The 26444-nt window shown below is 38.4% G+C and overlaps 1 protein-coding gene across 3 annotated transcripts in view; it reads left to right on the forward strand.

The window, feature by feature from the left end:
- SLC35F1 (solute carrier family 35 member F1) overlaps positions 1-19882 on the forward strand; it is a 398950-nt gene extending 379068 nt beyond the window's left edge. For 2 of the 3 annotated variants that reach the window (XM_005551675.5, XM_065543251.2), the window contains 2 exons: positions 16543-16768; positions 17648-19882. In XM_005551675.5, the coding sequence (XP_005551732.1) occupies positions 16543-16767 (225 nt within the window). In that variant the 3' untranslated portion in view covers position 16768; positions 17648-19882. Of the gene's footprint in view, positions 1-16542 lie in introns of all 3 variants that reach the window. The other variant, XM_074036935.1, reaches the window with a different exon arrangement.
- Positions 19883-26444: the final 6562 nt, after the last annotated feature.

The raw sequence follows: 26444 nt of genomic DNA on the forward strand, positions 1-26444 counted from the left end.
TTTGTCCATTTGTAGAGAATATGTTCCCTATAATGCAAAAGCAGGTGGTCATCAAGTGTCTTGTTTCACTGCAGAAGTACCATTGGGTTCGCAATGAGTCTACCAGGAAATGTTCATGGGGTTGCATTCCTAAATCTTTACTTCTTTGAAAACATGTCTACTCTTTAAATTCAAAGGATAATTCTATCCTAGGTTGCACTTTTTTCTCAGAACTTTATATATATATATATTTTTTTTTTTTTTTTTTTTTTTTTTTAAGTTGAGCACTGCACCCTTATATGGTGTGGATGTTTGTTCCCTCAAAATCTCATGTTGAAATGTAATCTGCAATGTTGGAGGTGGGGCCTTGTGGGAGGTGTTTGAGTCATGAGGGCAGATTCTTCATGAATGGCTTGGTGCCATCTTTATGGTAATGACTGCATGCTCTGTGAATTCACATGAGATATGGTTTTTTAAAAGAGTCTGGGACTTCCTCCTTGCTCTCTTGCTCCCTCTCTCATCATGTGACATGCCTGCACCTCCTTCACCTTCTGCCACAATTGTAAATTTCCTGAGGCCCCCACCAGAAGCAAAGCGAATCTTGGTGCCATTCTTATACAGCCTACAGAACCATAAGCCAAAATAAACCTCTTTTATTTATAACTATAAATTATCCAGTCTCAGATATTCCTTTATAGCAATGCAAATGGACTAATACACACTCAGTCCTTTTTCAATGTCATGAGTCACTGGATTTTATCATTTAAGGAGTTGTGTGACTTACTTTTCAAAAAAAGAGCTTGCAAGTATTATATCTCAGGGTTCTCTTTGTCTGACAACATCTCTAATGTCTTTACATTCATAGGTCATCTTGACCTATGACCCATCCCACTCTCAGGAGTATAACCCCCTTGTGACATTATTCCCCCTTGAACTAGAGGAGTTCAATTGCTCCTCTAGTCCACCACAAATCCCCAGATAATGCCAAGCCCCAAGGACTCTCTACCTCCCCAAGAATCTTAGGAAGTACATAGTGGTTTCTATTCCTGACAATAGTTTCTTGACTGTTTCCTGAGTTCACCCAAACACCACTTCAATCAACCCTCTCTGAATTGCAAAGTTCTCTGTTAATCTCCAGAGTCAGCCAACTCCACTTCTTTCCTCTGAATGACTTCTGGTAGGTAATGCTGGGTTAGCAATAATGCTAAGTCATGTTGGAATCTCCTAGATTCTCCCTTAACTAACTTTTCAAAGTTTATGCCATATGATTATACCCCTTTTCTTATTTGGTTGCTACCAAAAATTTGCCTGGTTTTGACTTTAGGGTTCATTCCGTTAAGCACTGCTCTCCTCTGACATCTTTACTCATAAATACTTTTATTGGGCTGGGCATGGCCTGTAATCCCAGCACATTGGGAGGCCAACGTGGGAGAATTGCTTGAGCGTAGGAGTTTCAGACCAGCCTGGGCAACATAGGGAGACCTCATCTCTACAAACATATATATTTTTTAAATTAACCGGGCATGGTGCCATGCACCTGTGGTCCCAGATACTCGGGATGCTAAGGTGGGAGGATCACTACAGCCTGGGGGCTTGAGGCTGCAGTGAACCAAGATCACACCACTGCACACCAGCCTAGGCAAACAGAGTGAGACCCTATCTCAAAAACAAACAAACAATAAAAACTTTTATTGGCATAGTCACATGCATACTTTCATATATAAACATTTAAGCAAGCGTTTGTGTCCATAGAGACATATCTGAAAGGATGTTTATGAAAATGTAAACGTTTCCAAGGGCAGGCAGAATGGCAGTGTTGTCATGAGTTGTCACAGCCCGGCTGTGAATTCCAGCTCCACTTCCTACCAATGGGTCTATAAATTTGTTGTGCCATGGCTCAGTTTGGCAGTCAGATGAAGCCTAGAGATCTGTTTTAATAATGTTTTAAAATGTCTAAAATAAAGTACATGGGATTTCAAAAACAACTATATTAAAATAACATCAGAATATTTTAAAATGTGATGATAGAGTAATATACAAATCACAAGATCTAGAATCAGATCTATTAACTACTGTCATTTCAAAGCAGTGATTAGCATAAGAGATATTTGGAGAGATCTGCAGCGATTGTAATGCAAAGTAAAAATATACACTGTATATGATTTATGTTCGTGGAAAAGGCTAAAGTGCATCGAATACCACTGAAGCTCAATGCCTACATTTGCAACTGAAGAGCTACTAAATGTCAGTTAGAGGTCAGTGAAAATAAGAGTCCAGGTTTCTCATCCAGGCTCACAGACTCCATGAATTCTATACAGGGACCCCTGGTTAAGAATCCCTGAAACAACCAGTTACACAACCTTGTGCAAAAGTTACATCTCTAAACTACAGTTTTCCCACCAAAAGGGGATCATAATAGTATCTCTCTCATAAGATTAATTGTGAGGCCTAAGTGAAATAGTATATGTAAATCATTTACTACAATATCCAGCACAGTGAATATTCAACAAATAATGCTGTTATTAAGGCTGGTAGAATTGTTAATACAGTCAGCCTTCTGTATCCATGGGTTCCACATCCATGGATTCAACCAACCATGGATTGAAAATAATTAAGGGGAAAAAATTACATCTGCACTGAACCTTATACAGACCTTTTATTTTTCTTGTCATTATCCCTTAAAGAATACAAAATAACAACTATTTACATAGCATCTGTATTGTAGCGGGTATATCGTAGTGGGTATTATATGTAATCTAGAGCTGATTTAAAGTATACAGGAAGTCATATGCAAATACCACACCATTTTGTATGAGGGATTTGAGCAGCCACAGATTTTGGTATCCAAGGAAGATTCTGGAACCAATCCCCCATGGATACTGAGTGATGACTATACTTATATTTCATGTTCTTCACACTTTTAAGTATTGCATAAATTATGTATTGCTAAAATGCTACATGAATATTTGTTACTTTTACTTTTATAATCACAAAACAATAAAGTTATTTCAGTTTGAAAACAAAGCTAGCAATCCCGTTGAATAAGAAGGAACTCTAAATAGGAATCTCTGCTTTTGAAAAAATGGACAAAATTATAACAGACCCCGGTTAGAAGATTAAAACGGTTTATGATCAGTTTTAATTGACAAATATGAACAAAAAATTCCAAGTTTTTCTTTGTTTCTGTTTTGACTATTTTTATATTTAAGAACTCTTCACTCATTAGATTGCTAAGTACTAACTTACGGTCATATGCCTAGTTTCCTTCTCATTTGAATTATTTTAGAATAGCGTTTTTTTTTTTTTTTAAATAAATACATTATAACCATGCTGTGAGGCCTCAGCTTTAGCAATGTGACTCAATTTAATTAGAATGTACATGTTGGTGACCAGTTTCACACCCAGTTCCTTGAGGATGCTCATGGAACCAGACATTCGAGGTGCAGGAGTGTAGCTGTGTCCCCTTGCTTTGTGGGGGTTTCAGGAGTTATGAATTGTACTGGTGTTTCCTTCATGTTTCAATCAATTCTATCTTTAAATGAAAGAGTGGCTTTACGTTGGAGGTCAGGACTAAGTTCCAGGATAACAGAGACCTCACAGGGCTCCTTCTCTGCTGGGCGCTGTGTCTCTGGTGCCTACTGCAGAGCCTGGCACAGTAGGTGTTTGGTAATTATTTTTTTAATGAAAGGTTTATTTTCACAGGAAACATTGAAGTTTAATCTTCCACTTTCTAGGCTGAACATTATCTAGAAATTTTCACATTGGAAGCCAGAAAGCTTTTGATCAATGTCAACTCTATGTCTCAAGTTGATGAAACCAGCTGAAAAACAAAAATTCAGATCCCACACAATAGTGAGCCACTGTTTTGATTCATTCTTTGACTGAATTGATGGATTGCTTAGGGAACATCTCAAGGGAACATGGAAATCAGAAAAGCAGTTCAATACCATTGTAACTGTATGCAGTGTAAGGGGTTATGTAAGAGGAATGGAACTCACATTAAAAGCTGAACATTTGGTAAGAAATTTTATTTGTAGAAAAAAATAAATTTTTATATTATAGCTAATATTCGGATTTAGTTTTCATATCATCCCACATTAAATTGTAAAATTAGTCATTATCACATACAATGTTTAGGCATCTATATTGGTAGGTACAGATATAGATATATTGGTAGACCAGCAGTCAGCAAACTTTTCCATGGAGGGGCAGATTAGAAATATTTTAGGCTTTGCAGGCCATACAGTCTCCAGCACAACTACACAACTCTGCTGTGGACATGGCTGAGTTCCAATAAAACTTTATTCACAAAACCAGGTAGATGCCAGATTTGTTAGTTTTCTGGCCCTTGATGTAGACTGTAACTGTCCTTGCAAACTTTTCTTTAGTCTTTGGCACCACAAAACAACCATTTCCTCTACAAAGTGTGTCATTAATAAAGCTGCTTAAAGGTTGAAGCTATACACAAAATACTACAAATTTCTTTGCACTTTAAATGTGCAAACTTGTTTTCAAAGCCAATTGTAATTATTTCTACCCAGTTTTAAGTGAAGTGCCTGGCCCCTATTTGAGTTCTTGGTGGCATCTAAGGCAGTATCTATTAGTTTTGTTATAAGGATATCTGTAGCATACACACCATGCTGTGAAATATCTTCAGTTTGATAGTTTATGGTTTTCATTACTTACAAGGAATGAGTGGGTACCAATGCAAACCAGTAGCCCTGAGCTAAGATGTGAGAGAGAAGGAATGTTAAAACAGTAGCTTATAAAGAACAATGAGCTATTTGGGAAGGAAAAGCATGGGAGACAGGGAGAGCATTCTAAACTGATTTCTTACATATAGTGAACTCCAGGGGAAACCATTTTGGGTAATAACAATAATATTATCAAGTTAATTTTTCCCAGAATCATATGTCCAGATAAAAGAGACCATTATACACACAGGCTAATTTTACAGCAAAGAAGTCCTTTCCAGGTTACAGGTCTTTTTACAGCTTGGTGATGTCTCATCATGCCCATCTTCCTCAAAAATACATAGACACATATAGATGGTTATGAATATATTGGTTCATGAATGTCAAACTTAGCAGACTCCTCTAGATTTTGAGGATAAAAATTTGTGTATATAATAATAGCATAACTCAAAGTTCACTTTATTTTCAAATCTTAAGGCATTAGACAATTTAATTTTTGTAATATTAATAGTATAAAGTTTAATTTTGAAAAGGAAAAAGAACCTAGCAATGTTATTGAATGTCTCAGTTACATTTTTTCTACTACCCCATGGATTTCAAGGACTATACAGTACTGTATAGTACTTCGCATAGTAATTCAATAATAATGACCTTGTAAAGTTTTAGCATGGAATAACCCAAAACTCTGAGCCCAATGCCCATACTTCTCCATGATATTATGGAATTTAAAAGTGAATATTGAAGGCTATTTGGGAGAAGGTAGCAACTATTTATCAGGAACTAAACAGCTTATTTAGGAAAAAAAAAAACATTAAACCCATAATATGATTTCTTTTTTGACAGCTGCCATTTCATAATATTCTTTACAAATAACTTACTTATCCACTTATTTCATTTTTTTTGTCTTTCCTGCCACCACCAGGTGCATGAAAAAGAAAGAAGTATAGAATTCCAATACTGATGCAGGGCAGCTCATTTTTCATTTTGTCAAGGGGTTTCCTCCTTCCCACAGCCGTGATAGTATTTCCTGATGATTGTTCATTGCTATAAATAGAAAAAGAACAGCTTCCAAGTTTATCAATAATTCATTAAGGGTGTTCCAAGAGATGTTGAATTAAAGTTGAGTCCTTCCCCTATGCAAAAGAAAGATAGCTTGCCCTTAGAAGCTTGAGTATAGGGAATGGAAGAAACAAAAAGAGTTACTACTTTGTAATGTAGCTAACAAAGTAATTAGGGGACAGGGAAGAGAATTGGGCCAAGGGTCAAGGCCTTTGGGCACTGTGTAAGCTGTCACTACAAGATCTGAGACCTAAGTGCGCTGCTAAACCTCCTAGTAGCTACTAAACCTCCTCCACCTCCACCTTCCTTAGCATCAAGATGCTTATCGTGGTACTCTATGCTTCTCTGAGGGATTGGTGTTTTAAAAATGAAATGAAATGATATATACAAAAATACTTTGAAAGCAGTAGACTGCAGCTTTGTTTGCTAAGATGATCATACCTAATTTAGAATTGTTATTCATTATGCTTTCCTGAATATTGTTTTCTTAGAATAAGAGAGAGCAAGCTCTCTGGTGTCTCTACTTAAAAGGACACCAATCCTATCAGACCATGGTCCCACCCTTATGATTTCATTTAACTTTAATTACTTCCTTAAAGGCCCTATCTCCAAGTTCAATCACACTGGGGGTTAGGCTTCAACATATGAATTTTGGAGAGACACAATTTAGTCCATAGCACCAATGATAATCTCTCATCTCAAGATATTCAATTTAATCACATCTGCAAATACTCTTTTTCCAAATATTATAATGTGTATACGCTCCAGGAATTAAGATGTGGATGTCTTTTGGTGGACCATTTTTCAGCCTACCACACCAAGGAAGCAAAGTGAATTGCTAGAGTTACTCATATATGCTCATGGGTGCTCAAACATGATTTGTGTCAATGCAGAGTAGTTGCTCAAAATTGATAAACAATGTAAACAGAATAGAAAATTATGAGGATTCCTGTGACTTATGTAATTATGCATTATTAAAAATATCTCAGTTGGGAGGCTGAGGCAGGATTGCTTGAGAACAGGAGTTTGAGGCTATAGTATGTGATGATCTCACTTGTGAATAGCCACTGCATGGACAACATAGTAAGACTTCATCTCTTAAAAAAAAAAAAAAAAAAAAAAGAGAAGAAGAAAGAAAGAAGGAAAAGAAATCTTGAAATAAACAGGCCCAAACATGGAGTCTATAAACCAGAGGTTGATTATTTGCACTGACAAAAATGTGTTCCATTCCAGATGGTTTGATTGTTCTGTTCTTTTTTTTAAATAGCCAGTTCCATAACTGCATTTGCAATTCAAATTGATTTGTGGTGAACTTTTCAGAAAGGCATCTGAGGAAGATTTTTATACCAATCTTGGCTTTAGAATTTACTCTTTGTGATGTAAAGATAACAATCACTGACATTTGTTTAACATTTAGTATGTGGCAAGCACTGCACCAAGAATTTTATATCTCATCTCATTCAGTGCTCACAGTGATTCCATAGAGCAGGTGCTATTATTGTCCTTAGTTAACTGATGGGTGGCCTGAGGCTTGGAGACGTAGGGAACTTGTCCAAGACACAGCAAGGAAGAGGCAAACAGGAATGTAAATCCCTTGATTTTGATTCTAGAGCTCGTATGATGAAACACCACTTGATATTCCCTGAAAAATATCATTGCACTTCTAAAAACTTACCACAAAGAGGAATTGTTACAAGTTTACATCAGAGTCAAAGATCTTTAGTGTCACAGATTGTCATGTTACCAATTATATTAGTCAGCAGAGAAACAGAATCAACAGGAATGTGTGTGTGTGTGTGTGTATGTGTGTGTGTGTATTCAGAGAGAAAGAGTGATTGATTTTAAGGAATTGGTTCAGGCCATTGAAGGCTGACAAGTCCAAAATCTGCAAGGAAGACCAGCGGGATAGAAACCCAAGAAAGAGTTGTCTGAAGGCAGTCTAGGGGTACAATTTTCTCTTCCTGGGGGGGCCTCAGTCTTTTTTTGTTTTTAAGACCTTCAACTGATTGGGTGAGGCTCACCCCACCCACATTACGGAGGGCAATCTGCTTTACTCAAAGTCTACTGACCTAAATGTTAATCTCATTTTAAAAATACCTTCACAGAAACATCTGTTTGGTCCAATACCTAGGTACTGTGTCCCAGCCAAGTTGACTTATAAAATTAACCATAACAAGTCCGTCCCTTTTCAACTTGGCATCAATTACACATGTCTTTAAATAATACTTAATCTCTAAATAAAGACAATAATAAGATGCTATTTTTGCCTAACATGAATGACTATCCTGCATACAATTGGAAAACACACTAACCCTTGCCTTAAAGGCAGATGCAAAGTCCTTAAATGATGATGTTCACTCTTTTCCTTCATATCCTTTCATATTATGATGTAAAGTCAATGCTATATAATGTTATGTTATATAATAAGGAGACAAGGGTAGGAAGAAAACAAATATATTTGCTATATATACACACACATAAATGTGTTCATAACAAGGAAGAAATTTATGAGAATTACAGTTCTCGTTTCTGTAACTGGTCACATGGTTTCTGCTGGTATGTTCTTCCACTACGGTTTCTGTGTTCCCTTTGCCTTCAACTGGTCATGGTTATTTACCTCATGAAGTGACCCCAAACCTTCATTTCTGAAAGGTCAGGGACATTAGTAGTACTGCCTGTATTGATTTATTGTAGTTTCCATTGACTTTTATCACAGGTCATGATAATCCTAAGAGATAATCCTAAGAGATACCCTAAAGGATCTCCTCCTGAACGCCAGACAGGCTCTTCCTTACTTCCCTGGGAAAGTAGTAGTCCAGTTTCCCCTTGGTAATTGAGATCAGCCACCCAGACAGAACTGAAACTCTCTTCTTTGTTTCAGAAGCATGAGGAGCCCAAAGTGGCCAGACGGCAGCCTCAACTTTCCCTGCATGGAATCTTTGTTCTATCTTCTGGCAGAAGCGTTCTTCTCTCTGACCCTAAAATTTTAAGATCAACAGAGCAAAGGTTGCAGTGGCAGGAAGCAAAAATTTTGCTAGTGGCTAACAGAGCTAATAGAAAATGATGACACTTCCATTTCCACCCCTTGATTCCATTGTAATGGGGCAGGAGTCTCTGGGATCTGTTGAGCTGCTACACTACCACTTCTATAAACTCAGTATTTTTCCCTGGCTTTAAAATTCAATCTCTTACAAAATTGCTCTAGCCCAGCATGTACCTCTGTGTTTTGCAGAGGGAAAATAGATGTCTTGTGATGCAAAAGTCCAAACGGAGTGAAGGCCACTGCTCAGTGTGCCTCCCACACAAATGTAATGTCTTTTTGACTGCTGATAATAAGAAGGATGCACGGGAAGGTGACATAAATGAGCCATTGAATGGCCTTTGTTGTAATTGAGCCTATAATTAAACACTCCCACAGAGTAAGCCCCTCTGTTCCACTTCTGACTTGGCTATTATGGCCTCTCTTTTTTGCTGGAATGCAGAAAATAGAAATCTGTGTGAACAAGGATTTCTATCAGTTCATCAGACCAAGTGAAAATGTCTGTTTGTCATATAAAAGATAATGGCAGAAATCCATTTTTAGTTCCCGATTGCTGTACTCATGTGTGAAATTACCCACAGGGGAAGATATTTGCCTATAAAAGAACCCTTATTGGCCTTAGATGTGATTGGCTGCACAAATTATACTGCCAAATGAATTGGTTTTGCAAACTAAACAGAAGACCTCATAAACCAAACTGGGATTACAGCTCAGAGCAGAGCCTTGCCCTGGGTGATGGCATAGGCACACAGAGGCAAGGGCCCTGGTTGCTACTTCTCTTTGCTTTAACAACACAATGCTTGGAGATTAAATCATTTCCCAAGTATTGAAATCTTAGCAGTGACTTGGTTTTCTGATACGAATACAGAATCCATTTGGCATTCTGACTGAGGCACTCGTTTGTTTATTTTTGTCTTGATTAAATTAACATGAATTGAGATTCAAATTCTCAAACTGGAGAAAGAATGGGAGGCAGGGGTTTGTGGGGGTCATTATTCTTAGTCTCTAAAGACAACTGATTTTGGTATCTGTCAGTAGATTATGTGACTTTCCCATATTTCATATTTTGCATTGAATGACCTAGAAGAGCAAAATATCACAATATTTAACCAGAAAGATTTAGTCCTTTTTTTTCTAACAAAAAAGGAAATAAGGAAAAAAAGAAAAGAGGAGAAATAAAGGACATGAGAATAGGAGACAGAGCAGTAATTGAGGAGTTTGAAAGTATTTGAAACAGCTCTGGTCTCTTCTGGCAATTTATTTCCAGTTCAGTAAGCCCAGAAGCTGAACTTTTGCATTTTTAATGTACTTCATACTAATAAAAATGATCTTGTTAGTTTAGTGCAGAGCCAAAATTAGGAGGTCAGGCATCAACTTGTTTGTGTTGGTTTTTCCATGGAGCCAGGTCCGTCTAGTTGTCTTGGCCTGAATAGCAATTGGCTCAGGCCCAGTGGCAATAGATCAGGACCTGGCAGAGCTTTTCGTCCTAGGGTCTTACCGTTACAGGCCACAGCTTACAGCGTGCTCAGCACTGACCAATATCCTCTTGTCCTACACCAAGCAATTGTACCCAAGCTCCCGGTATGGTCCTCAGCCCTCTGAGAAGCACGGGGCTGCCAAGAGACGAGCTGTGTTATCAATGCTGAATTGTCCTCTCCCTCCCCATAAGGACACGCAGAGAGTTGGCTTCATTTCTTCTAAGATAGTTGCCAAAAGGTCCACCCTTTAATTCACATATAAAGTGGGACTCCCCTTTTAGTTATTCTTCACTATAGCAGCATTACATTGAGTGAATGATTTATTCTTAATTCACATGTTACTTTAATTTAGTCACTGATGGATCTTTAAAACTACTCTGGTACCCAGAACCTCCAAACTGGTAATCTGCTTCCAATTTAAACAGAGTTGGGCTTATTTATTCCTTCTTGATCTAGAAGTTATGGTTAGTGTGCAAGTTGATTTATTTTCATATGTGCATTTTATTTCACAGAGTAGGTTAAGTAAAGGATACTTTGTCTTACATGGCAAAGAATAAGCAGGACAGTTTTCACAAACTTAATTAAAAGTCTCATTTTTCCCAGGAATAATGTGCCTGTTGAAGTTAACAGACCAATCTCTCTATGTGGAAATTCTCCCTAGTAGCTCCTAAACCCACATTTTCGGGGTTGTGCTACGTAACGTTGAGAATGACCAATCACTGCAAGGTATTTTTCTACTTACCCATGGTTGCATTGATTTTGAAGCAACTGTTAAATTTGCAGATTCCAAGACTTTACCCTCATAGATGTTTTCTACCAAAGAGTTAAAAATATGGGAAAGTTTAATTACATCTTTGTCTTTTTAAAAGAATAAACTGAATAACAACTAGAAAGGACATGGTTATTATGGCCACGTTATGGCCACATATCCTTCATATATGAGAAATGCCTTTTCATCAGAAGCAATGTCTAATAACACTTAGAAATATCCTTGTATTCATTTCTGTGCAGCCTCCTTATGCAGTTCATGGACCAGTTTTAACTCTTGCCATTATCATGTTTCCAAGTAGTATGCCTGTTTCAATGGCAGGCTCATATCCAATAGAGCCTCAAAAGGTAACATGTCTTTTGAAGTTTAACAGTAATAGCACCCTTGAGCTATGGTGTGAAATATTTGGTGTTTGCTTCCTTCACTCATCATAGATAGCCTTGGGAACATCTGAGGGCTTGAAAGCATTGGCCTTGGCTCATGTGTGGTACATGAGCAGCCATCGGGGCAGTGTTATCTCAGGCTACTCACTGTGCTCAAGGAAAGCAGGCATTCATTATAGGAATGCAATTTCAGAAGGCAGATGGTATCAGGTCAGCAAAAGGGGCCTGTAGTGTGTGTATGTGTGTGTGTGTGTGTGTGTGTGTGTGAGAGAGAGAGAGAGTGAGAAAGAGAGAGTATTTTTTTAAAGAGACAGCTTGTGTATAGTGTAGTGGCAGGTATAGTGTAGTGGCAGGACCATAGCTCACTGCAGCCTCAAACTCCTGCCTCAGCCTCCTGAGTAGCTAGGACTACAGGCATGCATCACCACACCAGGCTAGGAGCCTTGAAAAAGCTACACAGAGACATATGCTTAAAGGGACTCTTTAAGGTACACTTCCCAGGGATAAAGGAAAAACCCAGGCCCACCATATAGAAGTGGTTGGTACATATATGCAACAAAAGTAAAGCTGAAACCCAGAGTCCACTTTGCGCCTCTCTAGGGATCACTCATGTTCTCCTCTGCTGACCTCTGCCATGTTTTCAGTCAAGCTAGAAAAAGAAAGTTGCCATTGAAGCATTGCCCTCTTCTTCACATAGTCTAGTTGATGTATTTATAAATGGACTTTGAAATGACTTTCAAACCACATGATTTTCTACTTGTATAGATTTAGGTTTATTAAAATTTGACTTAGAAGTTAAATGCCAAAAATAAAATGAAAATTTGGTCTGTGATGTGCTGAATGCCACAGGAACTAAATAGCAATCAAACTGACAGGCCAGCTTTCTTTCTAAGAGCTAGGTTTAACTCTGGTTGGAAGTTAAAGAGCTTTGTACAGGCTTATTATCCATCCTCCAAGCCACCTCATCCTGTATAATAGCTTGTGTCTCAGTCAGATTGTTTTAAGCAGCACTCAGGGATTTTCAGTATGTACAGTGAGTGCCTTCTGACCTGTGTTCTCAAAGAGACTCATGAAGGTGAAAAAGACAGCAGCAAAGTACACAGCGTCTGCAATATGGTCGTGTTCATACAGGAGTTATCCTTTCTCAGATTCTTAAGGCTTCCAGTTAGATAAAATGCAGGAAAAAGTGTGTCTGCAGCACAGAAAAAACAGCATATTCTGATGGCTACAGTTTGCAAAGGGAAAGCCCTCCAAGTACACTTTGGACAGCAAGCAGCCCCGGCTCTCCAATGGAGACAGCCAGCCTCTGCCTGAGCTTCCCTTACCTGTAACTCAGAGACAGCTTTCAGTCCTCATGTAGCATTCCAGAGAAGTTCCTGTTCTCGTTACTTGGGGAGGTAGAAATAAGTATTTATTTGCAGTTAGTAAGTTAAGGAGCCTAGATTGCGCAATACTTTTGTCTGATTGATTGATTTTTGAAATGAATGCTCTACAAGAAAAGTGCACCATCCAGAATAGAGGGTCATTCTATTAGGTATCCCTGATTCAATTTTCTTTTTCAAGTTAAGCTAAAAAGAGGGAAAAATAAAACTTTTTTTTTACTTTTATTTTTTAAGAAGCAAACCTTTCTCTCAACATTTATAACATTCAACATTTATCCGGATTAATCATAATGCTTGCTTGACTGCTGTCTTTTTGGGCTTGTATCTAAAATGAAAAATTTCTCTACCATTTATTAATAAAGCCTCTTGGGTGACTTCCAAGATACTTCCATCATATAAAATCCCATGCTCTCTATCTTTGGAGCTATTTTTTGACTGAATTCCATATGAATTAAATAGAAGTGCATTAAAAATAAACTATGTGTTATTATGCTAAAGCTATGTCCCAAGAAAACAATTCTGTAATGAATTTCTCACTCAACCTGATGGTTCCATGTCCAAAAAAGGGATGATCCTTTAAGCAGTACATTAAAGTATCATTTCTTACAATGGTGAGGGCATTAGCTTTACAAAATTTAACAGTATATTCTTTGTCATACTGATCAAGTCTAAAATCATAAATGGAGAGGAATCCAATCCTTCTACCTGGATACTCTGTATTCAATCCTTTCCTCTCTCTGCCACTACATTATTTCAACTGCCAAATCCTGCCCACCCCAAGTTTATGACATCTCTATGCCAGTCCGCTGATCAGCAGCCCTGAGTCTTCGATCCAGACTCTGGCTTTCTTCATTGTCTCTTCCAATTCATCGTCCTATCACACTCCTCTGACTGACCCCAGGTTCGAAGATGATTTTTGGAGTCAATGATTGTAGATTCATACTAGGACTTCCTTCTTAACGGGTTTTTGTTGAGCATTTTATGTACTAGAAAGGCATTGCATTATCTAGTTGAAAGCTAAAATGTTTGAACTACTCCACTGGTACAGGCTGATTTTTTTATTCTGTTTCTTTCTTTAGTCTGAAACTTCCCCATTATTCATTCAAGATAAAAAAAGAAATAGCAGGTAATATTTAGTAGATGTCTACATGGTGCCAAGCTCTGTACTTGGCATTGGTCAAACAAGACACAACCTCGTAATCCAGAGACTACTGAAAAAAGACAATTTAGGCCAGGCGCGGTGGCTCACGCCTGTAATCCTAACACTTTGGGAGGCCAAGGCAGGCAGACAGCTTGAGCCCAAGAATTTGAGACCAGTCTGAGCAACATGGCAAAGCCCTTGTCTCTACAAAAAATACAAAAATTAGCCAGGCATGGTGGCAGGTGCCTGTAGTCCCAGCTACTCGGGAAGCTGAGGTGGGAGGATCACATGATCCCAGAAGGTTGATGCTGCAGTAAACCATGATTGTGCCACTGCATCCAGCCTGGGTGACAGAGGTGAAACCCTGTCTTAAGAAAAAAGAAAAAAAAGACCATTTAATCAATGATTATATCAGATTATTATAAGATATATCAGTATTACTATGATAAAATAAGTGCTATAGTAATAACAAAAAAATAATAAGAATGAAGCTAATGTGAATTGAATGTTTGCAGCAAGATAGAAACTGTGATAAGTGTTCTACATGCCTTATCGAATCTAATCTTTTAAGCACCCTATAATAGGTGTGCTTTACTGCTAAGGAAGCTTGGACCTGGAAAGGTTAAGAAATGTGTCCAGAATTGAAGCTAGAAGGTGGTAGAGCTGAGATCTGAAGCCAGCTTGGTGGTTAGAATGCAGGGATAACTATAAAGTGCTCATTCGTCGTCTCTCTACCTCCATATGCTGCAGTAGAGGCAGGTTCACACCTAAGACCCTTTGCTTGAAACTAGAGACGTATGGGTAGAGTTTTGAAAGTGAAAGTAATTAATAAAATATTTGAAGTGATGGTAATGTTAGGAACAGACCTATTTCATTCACTGAAGTTTCAGGTAAAGGGTGAAGCTCCTGAATATAGAATTTCAGGAAGCAAGTTTGAGTGTAAATAGGTTTTCTGAGATCATACATGACTGTACCGTTAGTGGTCTTCTTTTTCTACCATTTTATTTTACAAATTTATGAATCAAAGAATAAGGCACATTTATTTTCATTGGAAAAAGTGAATTATGTCAAGTTAATTAAATGAAGCTGTTACAAGCTGAGTCTAGTACATAAATCCATCTGAAGTAGGGTTATCATATGGTTTCAATGTGAAAAATAAAGGAATTGAGGGACAGGGTGTGGAGTGCTCTAGAAAGAAAATCAGAAAAGCATCTTTAGTCTTAGCTCCCTTGCTGCTGCAAAAAGAAAGAAAGAAAACAACACTGTAGCAGGGACGTTTAATTGCAGGGATACCTTTTTTTATGAGCCATTTTCAAGACTTCCTTTCCTATTATTGAACTACAGTTAGAGCCATCTTTTAGCTTTTTATTATAGCCTTGTAACTTACTTCATAGGATCTCTGGGTCATTTTCCTGTCTTCCTTTCTTCCAACTTCCAATTAATTTTTGTCTTTTTAGCAGTTTTTAGTTCTTTCAGTATTAGCATTAAAAAGGACAATAAAATTGATGCCTTTTTCCCCATGGACACAGGATGTGGTCAAGACTGGGTTATTAGCTATTGACTGAAATGAGATTTGGCATGCTGTACGTGCATTGTGTTGTTTTTGTCTATCTGTACCTGTTTGGCCACTGAGACAATTAAGTCCTAAATGGTAGGGATCAACATATATTTTTCATTTCTCTTTCCCCAGTACATAGTTCAGTGTCTGATATAGAGAAGGCATATAAGAAACTATTCATTTAATGAAGGAGTGAATGAATGAATGAATGAATGAATGAAACACAAGAAATGGCAATACTCACATTGTTACCATACTCTTTCCCCAGTAACTACTGAAGTAACTACTTCCAGTGTAACTACTCAAGAAGGTCCAGAAGTCATAAGTTTCCACAAACATACGTAAATTCTTGCGACTTGTATAAACCAGTATTTTCTCTCCCTCTCCCCCCAAACTCTCTGAATTGTCAAGCAAGTAGATTAGGAAGCAGAATGTTGTATATACAGCCCTGTTTGGTTTTGTTTATAGATCAGTGGGTCAGGAATGGAATGTTATACTATTTCTTTCTGTCCGAGGATAATCTAATCTTGCAAAGATATTTACCAAAGTCAATAACAATTCCTACTAGGAAGACAAATAGTGTCTGAATTGGATTAAGGTGTAACGAGAGTGCCCTGATGCAGCTGTCAGTGAGCCGTTCATTGTTTATGGCTTCATTACAACCCTAAAGGGGATATCTGTATTTCTCTAAGTTTAATGAAGCCACAAACAACCAACTTTTTATTGAGTGATATTGGAGATTTTTTGCTTTTAACTTGATGCATTTTAAGTTGTGCTTAACTAGTTCTCGCACCATACCAGATCCTCAGATTGGCACTTTAGAGACCATTAGCGAAGTGTTCCTCTGTGTTAGCCACAGGGTCTAGGAAAGATAAGGGGAATCAATGGGACCAAGCCAGTTTAGGATGAGAAAATTCATTCTCCATCAAGGGTATTGGCCAACTCATCACGCTGCCTGTTCTGAGAGGAAGCAGCTCTGCTTACATCTCTCTATGCCTCATTAATGTGTCAGTGGTTCTGCCCTGGCTGTCAAATGACTTTACTGTTGTGTTTTTTTAGTTTTCAGGACTTTATCTCCTGTCTTTCTTCACCATCCTCATTGGGCTGGTGCTCTACTCCTCCACCTCCACCTACATAGCCCAGGACCCCCGAGTGTATAAGCAGTTCCGCAATCCTTCAGGACCTGTTGTGGACTTACCGACCACAGCTCAGGTGGAACCCTCAGTCACCTACACCAGCCTGGGCCAGGAGACCGAAGAGGAGCCTCATGTTCGTGTGGCCTAGGGTGAGGCCCGCCCTGCCCACTGAGGCCAACTCATTGGCCATGTTTTTGCCCATCATCTCTGTATTGTACATAGAGAAAGGTATTTACTAGGTGCAGTTTACACAGGTGGACTGCAAGGTAGCAAATCCTCTGAAAGCTTGTGAAAGGAGCAAGCTCAACATCACTGGAGACACAGGCTCTAATCCACCTGACTCGGAAAGATGCCTAGCTAATGTGTATCCTGATCACAACTCCCCTGCGTTCATTACTGTGAAAACCTTTGAATCAAAAGCAAGTATTATTGTTATTATGATTTGTATTATTATTATTGTTACTGTTATCACACCAACTTTCAGGAGGATGTTTTGTACTCCTGATGGAAACTATTGCCAGACCCACATGTAGTCAACATAAACCCCACTTTTCTATGGCAATTCACTTTTTAAGAGTCATACTTTATTTTTTTGCACAGACTATATGAGTGATGCATGCCACAGGAGCTCCACCCCTGAGAAGTTTCCTTATCCTAGGGACCTGGTGGCTCATGGTTTCCTCTGTTACCTGTTGGATTGCCTGCTCAATAAGTATTTTGTGCTGTGACCTTTGTAGGGAGGGGCAACTGACCATATAATTCTCTATTCTAGGAATAGATATAAAAGAAACATTTTAGCCTTTTTATATTTTGATCTCTGATTACTCCAGGCCATTGCCTTTCTGTTGTGCCACATGATTCTGCTAATCAAGTCCCTGTAATAACAAGATAAGGACTGTTCCATTTCTGTGGCTTTTGGGAGCCCCCAGAAATAATATCATTTGTGTTTAGGGCAATATATAATTATAAAATCTTTCTGCCCCTCCCTGTAGCCTCTCTTCAAAAACTATCTTTTCTTTTTTTTCTAGATTTCCTTAGTGATAATATGGAAATTAATCAAGGCGCTGGAAAAAGCCATGGTTCTCTGCCCTTTTAATTCTGTGACACCTTTTTAAAAATACACCAGCATGGAAATTACCTTTATTGTGGAAAATCATTGGTTGTGCCACCTCCTAACAAAGTCAAGGTGCTGATGTGGAGCAGTCTTTGAAAATGGCTTAATTGATCTGGCCACTTTGCAGTGGTAACGAAGTCATCATTGAAAAAGTCTGGCATTTTGGTCATATTTGGCATCCATTCAATAACAGGTATATTGACACAACATTCCTATGGACACAGAGAATACTGCAGGATCCTGATAAGACTATGAATGATATGTCACTAGTCTAATCTGTTGCCCTTAAAATAGCCCCTTTTTCAAACACAGGAAATTAAGAAACACCACAGACCTCTATTATTTAGAAAAGATTCTATGTGTCAGTATGTAACGTACTCTTTTAGTTTGGCTGACTTCAATACCGTTCAAAAAGATCCTCAATGGAGTTACAGGGTTTATAGGGGAAAAATACATGTTTATGAGACATTGGGCAATTTAAATCAATGTATGTTACACAAGCAAGCAAAGCAAAACACCAGTGGGGTCTCTGGAAAGTAAAAGGACAGACTACAGTAGAAGGACTGATCCCAGAGTGCCTGTGCAAGGCCTAAATCTGGCAGGCAAAAGCATCCCACACTGTCTGTCAGCACCCACATTGCCTTTTTGCCTGCCTTCTACACTGGGTGAGTGGACTTACCCTTGGAGATGGAGAAGAAAAATTCTCTTCTCTGATATTCAGATGTAATGGTCATCTCAGTTCAGCCCCCTAGGAAACATGTTTTATTTTCCGTGGGGAAAGTATCAGCGTTAAAGCTCTATCAAATCAAAACAACTGTGCCAACATCATCGCTCTGCTACCTTTCAACCAATTAAATACCTTTCTCTGAATATTTTGTCCATTCAGATCCGAAGACCTTTAAAGACTGTGGTTTTATTTTTGTGTTTACATTCCTTTGGTTTGAATAATTTGCTTGATTTATTGCATTTTTAGTATTTATTTTAAGCCAGATGTTTTCGTCTTTGATTCATTTTTATGACATTGATTTGTAGACACTTAGTAAAGTCTTATGAGAAGCAAGTGGATGAAATTATTTCCAAGTCCACTCAGTAGACTGAAGTTTTTTAAAAATATAAATTTCCAAAAAGTTTGCAATCAACAGATGGCTAAAGGTTGCCATCTGAATTATTTTATAGGATATTTTAATTGACTCCATTGTATGGAAACCAAGTGTGAATGTTAAAATGAATTCGCTGTATACCCTTTATCATTCAGTGTCCTTGTACTGAGACTTTCATGTCCCTGGGTGACCTCAATGTGTTGGTTTGTCTCCATTTAGAAAGGCTGATAATATATTGAATTGTTCAAGATCAGGAGTTCCAGACTGACCCTTCAGGAAAAAAAAAAAAAAAAAAAAAAAAATTGCAAAGAACAAATTCTTTTTCTGTGTAAAAAACATTGATCCTTTGGGAATGGGGTGGGAAATGGGAGTAGGACAACATTAACTTTAGCTGTTTTAGTTTCTGAGATTTCATAACCTCAGTAGACACCAGCAAAAATTTCAGTTTTTCAGTCCACAATCAATCTCTCCTCAATGAGTAAGACTTTAGCAATTTGTGCAGAATTTGATCGGGTAAAAGCAAACTACAATTCTCCTAAACCCTGCTAGAGATTAAGTGGTGGTTCTCACTTCCTCAATGAAAACTTGCACTGGGGACAGCGCTTGCCTTGGTCAGACCTTCCCACATCTACAGACTCTCAAATACATGACCAGGTGACCAAGCAATGGAAAAATTTGCACCACCATGTCCCATGAAATTGTTTCAATGTTTAGTTTAGATATTGCTAACTTGTGCTATTAACCTTTTGACAAGCGTGTAGTATTGTTTGTTTTGGGTTTCTTTTTGATTTATAACTATTTAGTAGTCCCCAGCTAGCTACCAGTACAGATTTTACCCCATGGGTAGGATTCTATTGTTAAGCCACATAACAAAGCACACTAATTCTGACAACACTGCAGATGGAAAATACGAACCAAAAAAAATTTACACCGATAAGTTCAACAAACTGTCCATTTTTGATATTTGCATGCTCCCCTATGGACTGGCTGTGGCAATGTCATGCCTGTATAATGTTTTCAAATAAAAATAAATGCTTTATGAAAGCACCGAATTCTTGGTTTTCTTTTGTGTTTGTCTGCACTATGACAACCATGGAAGCAGCTCCCTTGGGATGCTAGAAATAGCAACAAAAGTAGATGGCTGGGTACATGTCAAAATAAAAACCAGAAAGAAAATATTTCCAAATTAGGAAGGGCACAATTGGTCTCAGAACTATCGTTTCAAAAGCCAAATTAAACATGTTCATAGTTTGCAAAGTTAATTATTTACCTGGGTACATAAGAACTCTCTGGGGCTTCAAGCCCACATTTAAAACACATGTAAGACAATATAAATCTACCCCCAAGAAACGGTTCCTCATAAAGAAGAAAGTTCTGTGTATGCTGGCCTTGGCACACAACAGACTTAACGGATGAGCATTCTTCCAGTGCAATGTTTATGAAGCAGAGATTGCTCATATTTCTGCTCAGAACTTACACAGCATCTTATAATCATCCCTCCTCCACTAACTGCTGTCACTTTGCAACCCCATAAGTACCTAGATTGTAAATACATTTACATGTTCTTGTCAATTTTTGCAATCAGACCTCAAAAATTAAATAAGCCAAGAAGACTGTGTGTCTGAGTTATATATTAAGATTAATATTTAAAGAAAACATTCATTTTTCAGGAAAAAAGGAATTGTAGCACACTAAGTGCTTTATAAAGTGCTCTCAGGTTGAGATCCATCATGAGCTGCTTTTATAAAGAGTTGGAATAGCATGCACTTAACATAAATAATTTGCTTGAGAAGTGTGACACTCAGTTTAAATAAGTTTTTTCCTTGAAAAAATGTAAATCTTTCTCTAAAGTATTGTTTACTTCCATTTAGTAAGCTCTTTGATCAAAGACGAAATAAAGTTGAACTTCAGCCTAGCCTCTGTGCAAATGTCCGGCAATTCCAATTGATGGGGGCTCAGATCGTATATACAATAAATGTATGTCATGTTTCCCCAATGAATTAAGATTTGTTTTCTTAAGAGAAAGAACTGGGTTTTCTAAAGAACTTGAAAGTTCTTGCAATAGTAAGATAAGGAAGCACTTGAGTGATTCTCATGACTATTAGCATGAGAGAAAAATAGAAACAAGTAAAATTCAGCAGGAAGGCTGTAAATTATTGTCTTGATGTTCCACAAGAAAACAAATCGTAATGTCTAAAATAACAGGAGCTGAAATTAGATCCAGTTTATATATTTTCAGTGCCCAGCAAAATACCTTGCACATGGAAGACACTCATACATCTTGTTTTAAAGGAATCAAGCTTCTAAACCATAAATATAAACTACAAGGGTAAGAATTCTATTACAAAATGTTCCTTTCTTCTTCTATTACTCTTGAGTACTTTGTTTTTCTGTAAAATTCCTGCGTCTTGGAAAGGAAGAAATCACCATGTCCACTTAAATGCACCCTTCTAGGGAATTTTTTACAATCGCTTACAATATTTGGCCCTTCAAATTCAGGCCCAAGGTATGAAATAGCAAAGCAAAGTTTTGTTTTGTTTTCTCCTGCAAATAGTGTTTTGAATTTATAATATTCCTTCTTAGTATATACACTGATCTTTCTTTTTTCCTTCTTTTCTTCCTTTTTTCCTTGATTTCTTCTCTTTTTCTTTTGTTTATTTTTCTGTCTTTCTTTTTTCTGCAAGCATAAACAGAGGGTTCACTGTGAGCCACCTGCTAGGCAGGTCCTTTCATTGTCTATGTGGTAAAAAAAAAAAAAAAAAAAAAAGGAAAAGAAAAAACATTTAATTCAAAAAAATTGTAATACAGCTGAAAAGCCCTTCCCCTACCAGATGGCCTTTCATCAGTGCCTGAAAGGACAAACCACTGTGCATCACTTTTCAGACAGCCAGACAAGTTGCCTCCAAACACCACTGCAGCCTGATTAACAAGGAAAGCTAATGATCAGGGTGGAGGTCTCTGCGAATAGGCTCTAAGACTAGGGCCATCCATCTGGATGGACAAAGGCCTGGTGTGGACAAAACTAAAATCTGTAAAAGCATGCAAATGAGCTTGTTCACTGAGCCTCAGCATTAGAGCTGGGACCAATCCCATAACGCTTGAAGAATAATTTCAGGACAGATAAAGGTAAATATTACTTTACACAATGGAGAATAATCTTCCTGAACTCACTGCCTCATACTGCTGGTATAGGTTAAAAACGTAAATGTTAGGTCACATAATAGATGACAGAGCTACAAGGGGACATTGAGTAAGCTGAGTATGCAATTCATTATCCAATGGTTGACACTTTCAAAAGTGAAAGTAGGCACTTAATAATGATGCCTGGACAACAGGTGTAGACCTGGTCCATCCCGGATGAGCCTGCCTGTGTGGTCACTGGCTTTAAGAAATGCACTGGTCCTGCCCTCCCCCTGGGAGGCCAGCAGCACGGCGGATTGCTGCATCTTCCTGGCACTAGCTGCCACTGTCTGCGGCAGAACAGCGGGGTGGAGGCAACCACCTGCTCACAATGGTAAGGGTGTTTGTAGATTCTTAGTGCTGGAGGGCAGCACGCTGGCCTCAGCCGGACTGTTCAGACCTCCTTCTTTGAATCATCTATGGCCAGGGTTGGTAGAGCAATGAGAGGAGTTCCAGTGGTGGTATCTCAAGCATCTTCCCCGCTGTTTCATTGCTAAATGTGTAAAAATGTAAAAAAGCAAGAAAGAAACAGGTGACCCTAAAAGAGGCAGTACTGCTGGAATTATTTAAAATTATTCATAAATTACAGTAGAAGCCTACACGCCCATCCCTTTCAAGAAATGCTGATGACAAATAAATGCCTGCATGAATGAATGCATAGCTCTCATGAGAGGAAGAAATAGATTCCCAGGCACTGAAGAGTAGATGACTATGGCAGTCGATCAAAACCATCATTCACTCAACTTTTTCCCAGCAGGGTCCACAAATACCAGTTCTGGAACTTTGGGCTAGTAGGTTGAAACATGGGGCGATAATGTCTGTTCTTGTGCAAAGTTGGATCTCGTTAATGCTTTTCTTGGCCTTGTCTTTATAGGCAGGGAGAATTACTTCCATAGCACCTGAAGAGGTTTGATAAATTTTAAGTAACAGTAATAATTGCAGTTTCACAGATGGTTGGCCACTTGCCAATTTCACAGCAAACTAGTAAAGCACTAAGAAAATCTACTTGCTCTTAAAATGACTACTATTCTAAATGAAATTACTAAAGAGAGAGGAAATAAGCTAATCACTGGAATAATCAAAACAGTGTCATTATGGGACTCCCTGTGAGCTTTTGTTTGAATTCTCTAATGTGGTTTTTGGCATTAAATAGGATTTTAAACGCTAAATAGGTCACACTTGCATACAAATGGTTGAGTGAATCACATAACTGCTTTATGTTCCCCAAGATTCTGCTTATCAGGCTGCGTTTTAATTAAAAGGAAAATTGTCAGGGATAGAGGATAACTCAACGTGGGGAATTTGGTATCCTTAGTTGAAGACTAAGACTTCACTTTTTATTTGCTTTTCAATTCACAGTCATGATTTCCAAACAACATGAAATTCATTTCATTTTAGTCACAAGTTTAGACACAGAATTTGAAAGCTAGAGGAATTGGAGATCATTTTGTTGACAAATCTCAAGTCCAGTCATTTCATGGCATGTGTGAAGATGGCTTAGCTAGAAAGAGAGATGTTTAGCCTTGAGAAGCAAAAGCCTTATCCACTACTGGCAAAATTCTGCGGATAACACAATAGTGTGTAAGTCCTTAGTTAGGAAGGCTGCTCTGTGATCACTAGAAATGAAGATCAGAGAGCAGAATGTAGATCCTTCCCACTAAGCGGCCCAGAGCAGCTTCTCAGGCACTTGGATAAGAGGTCCTTAGGAGGATCCCTGTTGCCAACCAACTTTTAAGTATAATCCCAAAGAAAGAAGAAAGAAAAAACATGTGGTTCATGCCCATGGTGAATTGCTTTTGTCCTTCTGGATTGAGTCCTTCTAGGAAAATTTGCAGATGGGGAATTGTCCCGCTGCTATTCCTACTCAACACACAAGTGTCAGAGGGGTCGTTGGCACTGGCCTTGCCCATGTGACTCCCCAAACCAGACATGCCGCTAGAGCTGCAACTGTCCATCTGTAACTACCGAAGCCGGGGTTGAGAGCCCACTGCTTCCATGGGGATTTCTCATCCCTAAACGTGCACTAGCTGCCACTCACTATATTCGCCAATGGCCTGTATCAGGTCAGCATCACTTGTGAGGCTGCTGCCCTTAGAAAAAAATTCGGCTGCCACTGAATGAAAACCAAACTTCACTGTAAGGTGAAGGAGTATCTGTTTTCCTCCTGAGCCACATGAACCACTCAGTCAAGCGGTAAGGATGTGGGGAGATGAAAATCATCGAGCAAGAGGTCAAGATCATTGCAGCTTTGAAATTTTAAAAGCAACAGCTGTCCCTACCTGTCCTAAGAAGTACACCAGAGTCTCTTTACAACCCTCTAAACAGGAGCACTATAGGGCCACTGCCTCCTACTCTTGGGTTAGAGAGGTGCTTTTTGTTTTCTTTTGTTGTTGTTGTTGTTTTGTGTGTGTGTGTGTGTGTGTGTGTGTTTGGTAAAAACACCCTTCCAACAATTTCCCTTGTAGTTGGTTGAATGGCTTCCTTTGGTCTGTAATGTTTCTGTAACATAATCTCTTTTCCTTGACTTTTGACATTGTAAAGAAATAGACTTTTATGTACTAATGCAATTTTCATTATTTCCATTATCATGATAAAGTAGAGTATCTTCTTCTGGCTACAGCGTAATTCCCATCTATTTCTAATGCCATTGCAGTAGCATCTGCTTTCTGGCACCTTCATATGATTTGTGTCTATTCTTCCTAAAATGACTGACCCAGCTTCACCGCAGCAGTCTACATTTGCTGTCATCTTCTCAGCTTGGCCTTTCTACTTCACTAGTTCATTCATGGTGACAGCTTCTTTGAGCATTTCAAGAAAATAGTTTTCTTTACTTTAGAACTAATTGTAACCATCTTTGATCTTTTATCTTAAAATTCATTTAAGAAAAGGAGAAAACTCCACTGAGCATGAATATATCTCAGATATTGTCTCTAGGCTTTATGAGCATTTGTTTTAAAAATTGAATCAAATTAGCTTTTTTAACATCACTCTGCAGCCAGGCACAGTGGCTCATGCCTGTAATCCCAGCATTTTGGGAGGCTGAGGCAGGTGGATCACAAGGTCAGGAGTTTGAGACCAGCCTGACCAACATGGTGAAACCCCGTCTCTACTAAAAATACAAAAATTAGCCAGGCGTGGTGGTACCCGCCTGTAATCCCAGCTACTCAGGAGGCTGAGGCAGAGAACTGCTTGAACCCAGGAGGCGGAGGTTGCAGTGAGCCGAGATTGTGCCACTGCACTCCAGCCACCTGGGCGACACAGCGAGAATCTGTCTCAAAAAAAAAAAAATCACACTGTATATTCATTAAATGAAAACACTCTGGCTCCTGAATGACAATATTTTAAAACCAAATCATGGCCTTAAAAGATTAAAAATTACTATTTTTTTCAATGTCCTTACCTGTCAACACTATAAGATTCCCACATTAGCAGAATACTGTGAAATATTTTACTGATAGTGAAGTTGGCACATGCCATCTGTCCAGAAAATGGACATTATTTTCTTCAATGGAATCATTAGCTATTTTAATTTACCTTTCTCTTATATTTTTACTTCCAACATTTCAAAAAAAATTATTATATTACTTTTTAATTCATCCAAAGAAATATTCTTGAGGGGAAATTATGACCAGGTGGAATAATGTAGAGACTATAATATATAGCAAGTAATTCCAACTTGTATGCTATCTTGATTACAATGAACTGAAAGTTTTCCCTTTTTCTTATATGCTTTAATCATTAGAAGAACAAAATTATAAATAAAAACGTTAATTTTAACAATGAAGATCCAAGAAGTTAATAAGGTTAGGCCCCAAAACCAACCTAAATAGGAGTTTTGGTTAAAGTGAGATACTTTCCACCAATCCAGGTTCTGTCCATGACTGGCTGACTTGCAGGAAGTGAACAGGGGTAAACAGGGATCCTGACAGACTTAGTTCAGCTCACATGTTCAGCTGTGTGGTAAAACAGGCGCCAGCAAAGCCATGTGCCATGCCTCCCATGGAGGCAAACTCAAGATGATGGGAAGAGAATCCAGGTTAATCGCGATAACCTGGGGCACCTTCTATTAGCCCATAATTACCCCTGATAGTGTTCCTGTTTGGAGTTTCCATAAGGAAATCCAAAACCTATCTCTACGTGTGGACTTGAGACCACCTTTAAGCTACTTGCTTACAGATTAAGTCCTATTTGAGTTATGAACACTAGGTGAAGATTTCCTCCAAGGAAGGAAATTCGAAAATTCTTCCACCTCTACTCCTCTATAACTTGATCCAGTAACAAGGTCTATTTTTACTTTAAAGAGATGTGTTTCTCTTCATGTTCTTCACTTGAACATCTCATTCCAGCTGTCAGTCTCCAGCAAAGATGTCAACTCAGGGCGCCAAGATTTCTCTGCGAAGCACAAGACCAACTAATAACAAGACCAAAGGC

Source organism: Macaca fascicularis, chromosome 4, assembly GCF_037993035.2.
Source record: "Macaca fascicularis isolate 582-1 chromosome 4, T2T-MFA8v1.1".
NCBI classification, from domain to species: domain Eukaryota; kingdom Metazoa; phylum Chordata; class Mammalia; order Primates; family Cercopithecidae; genus Macaca; species Macaca fascicularis.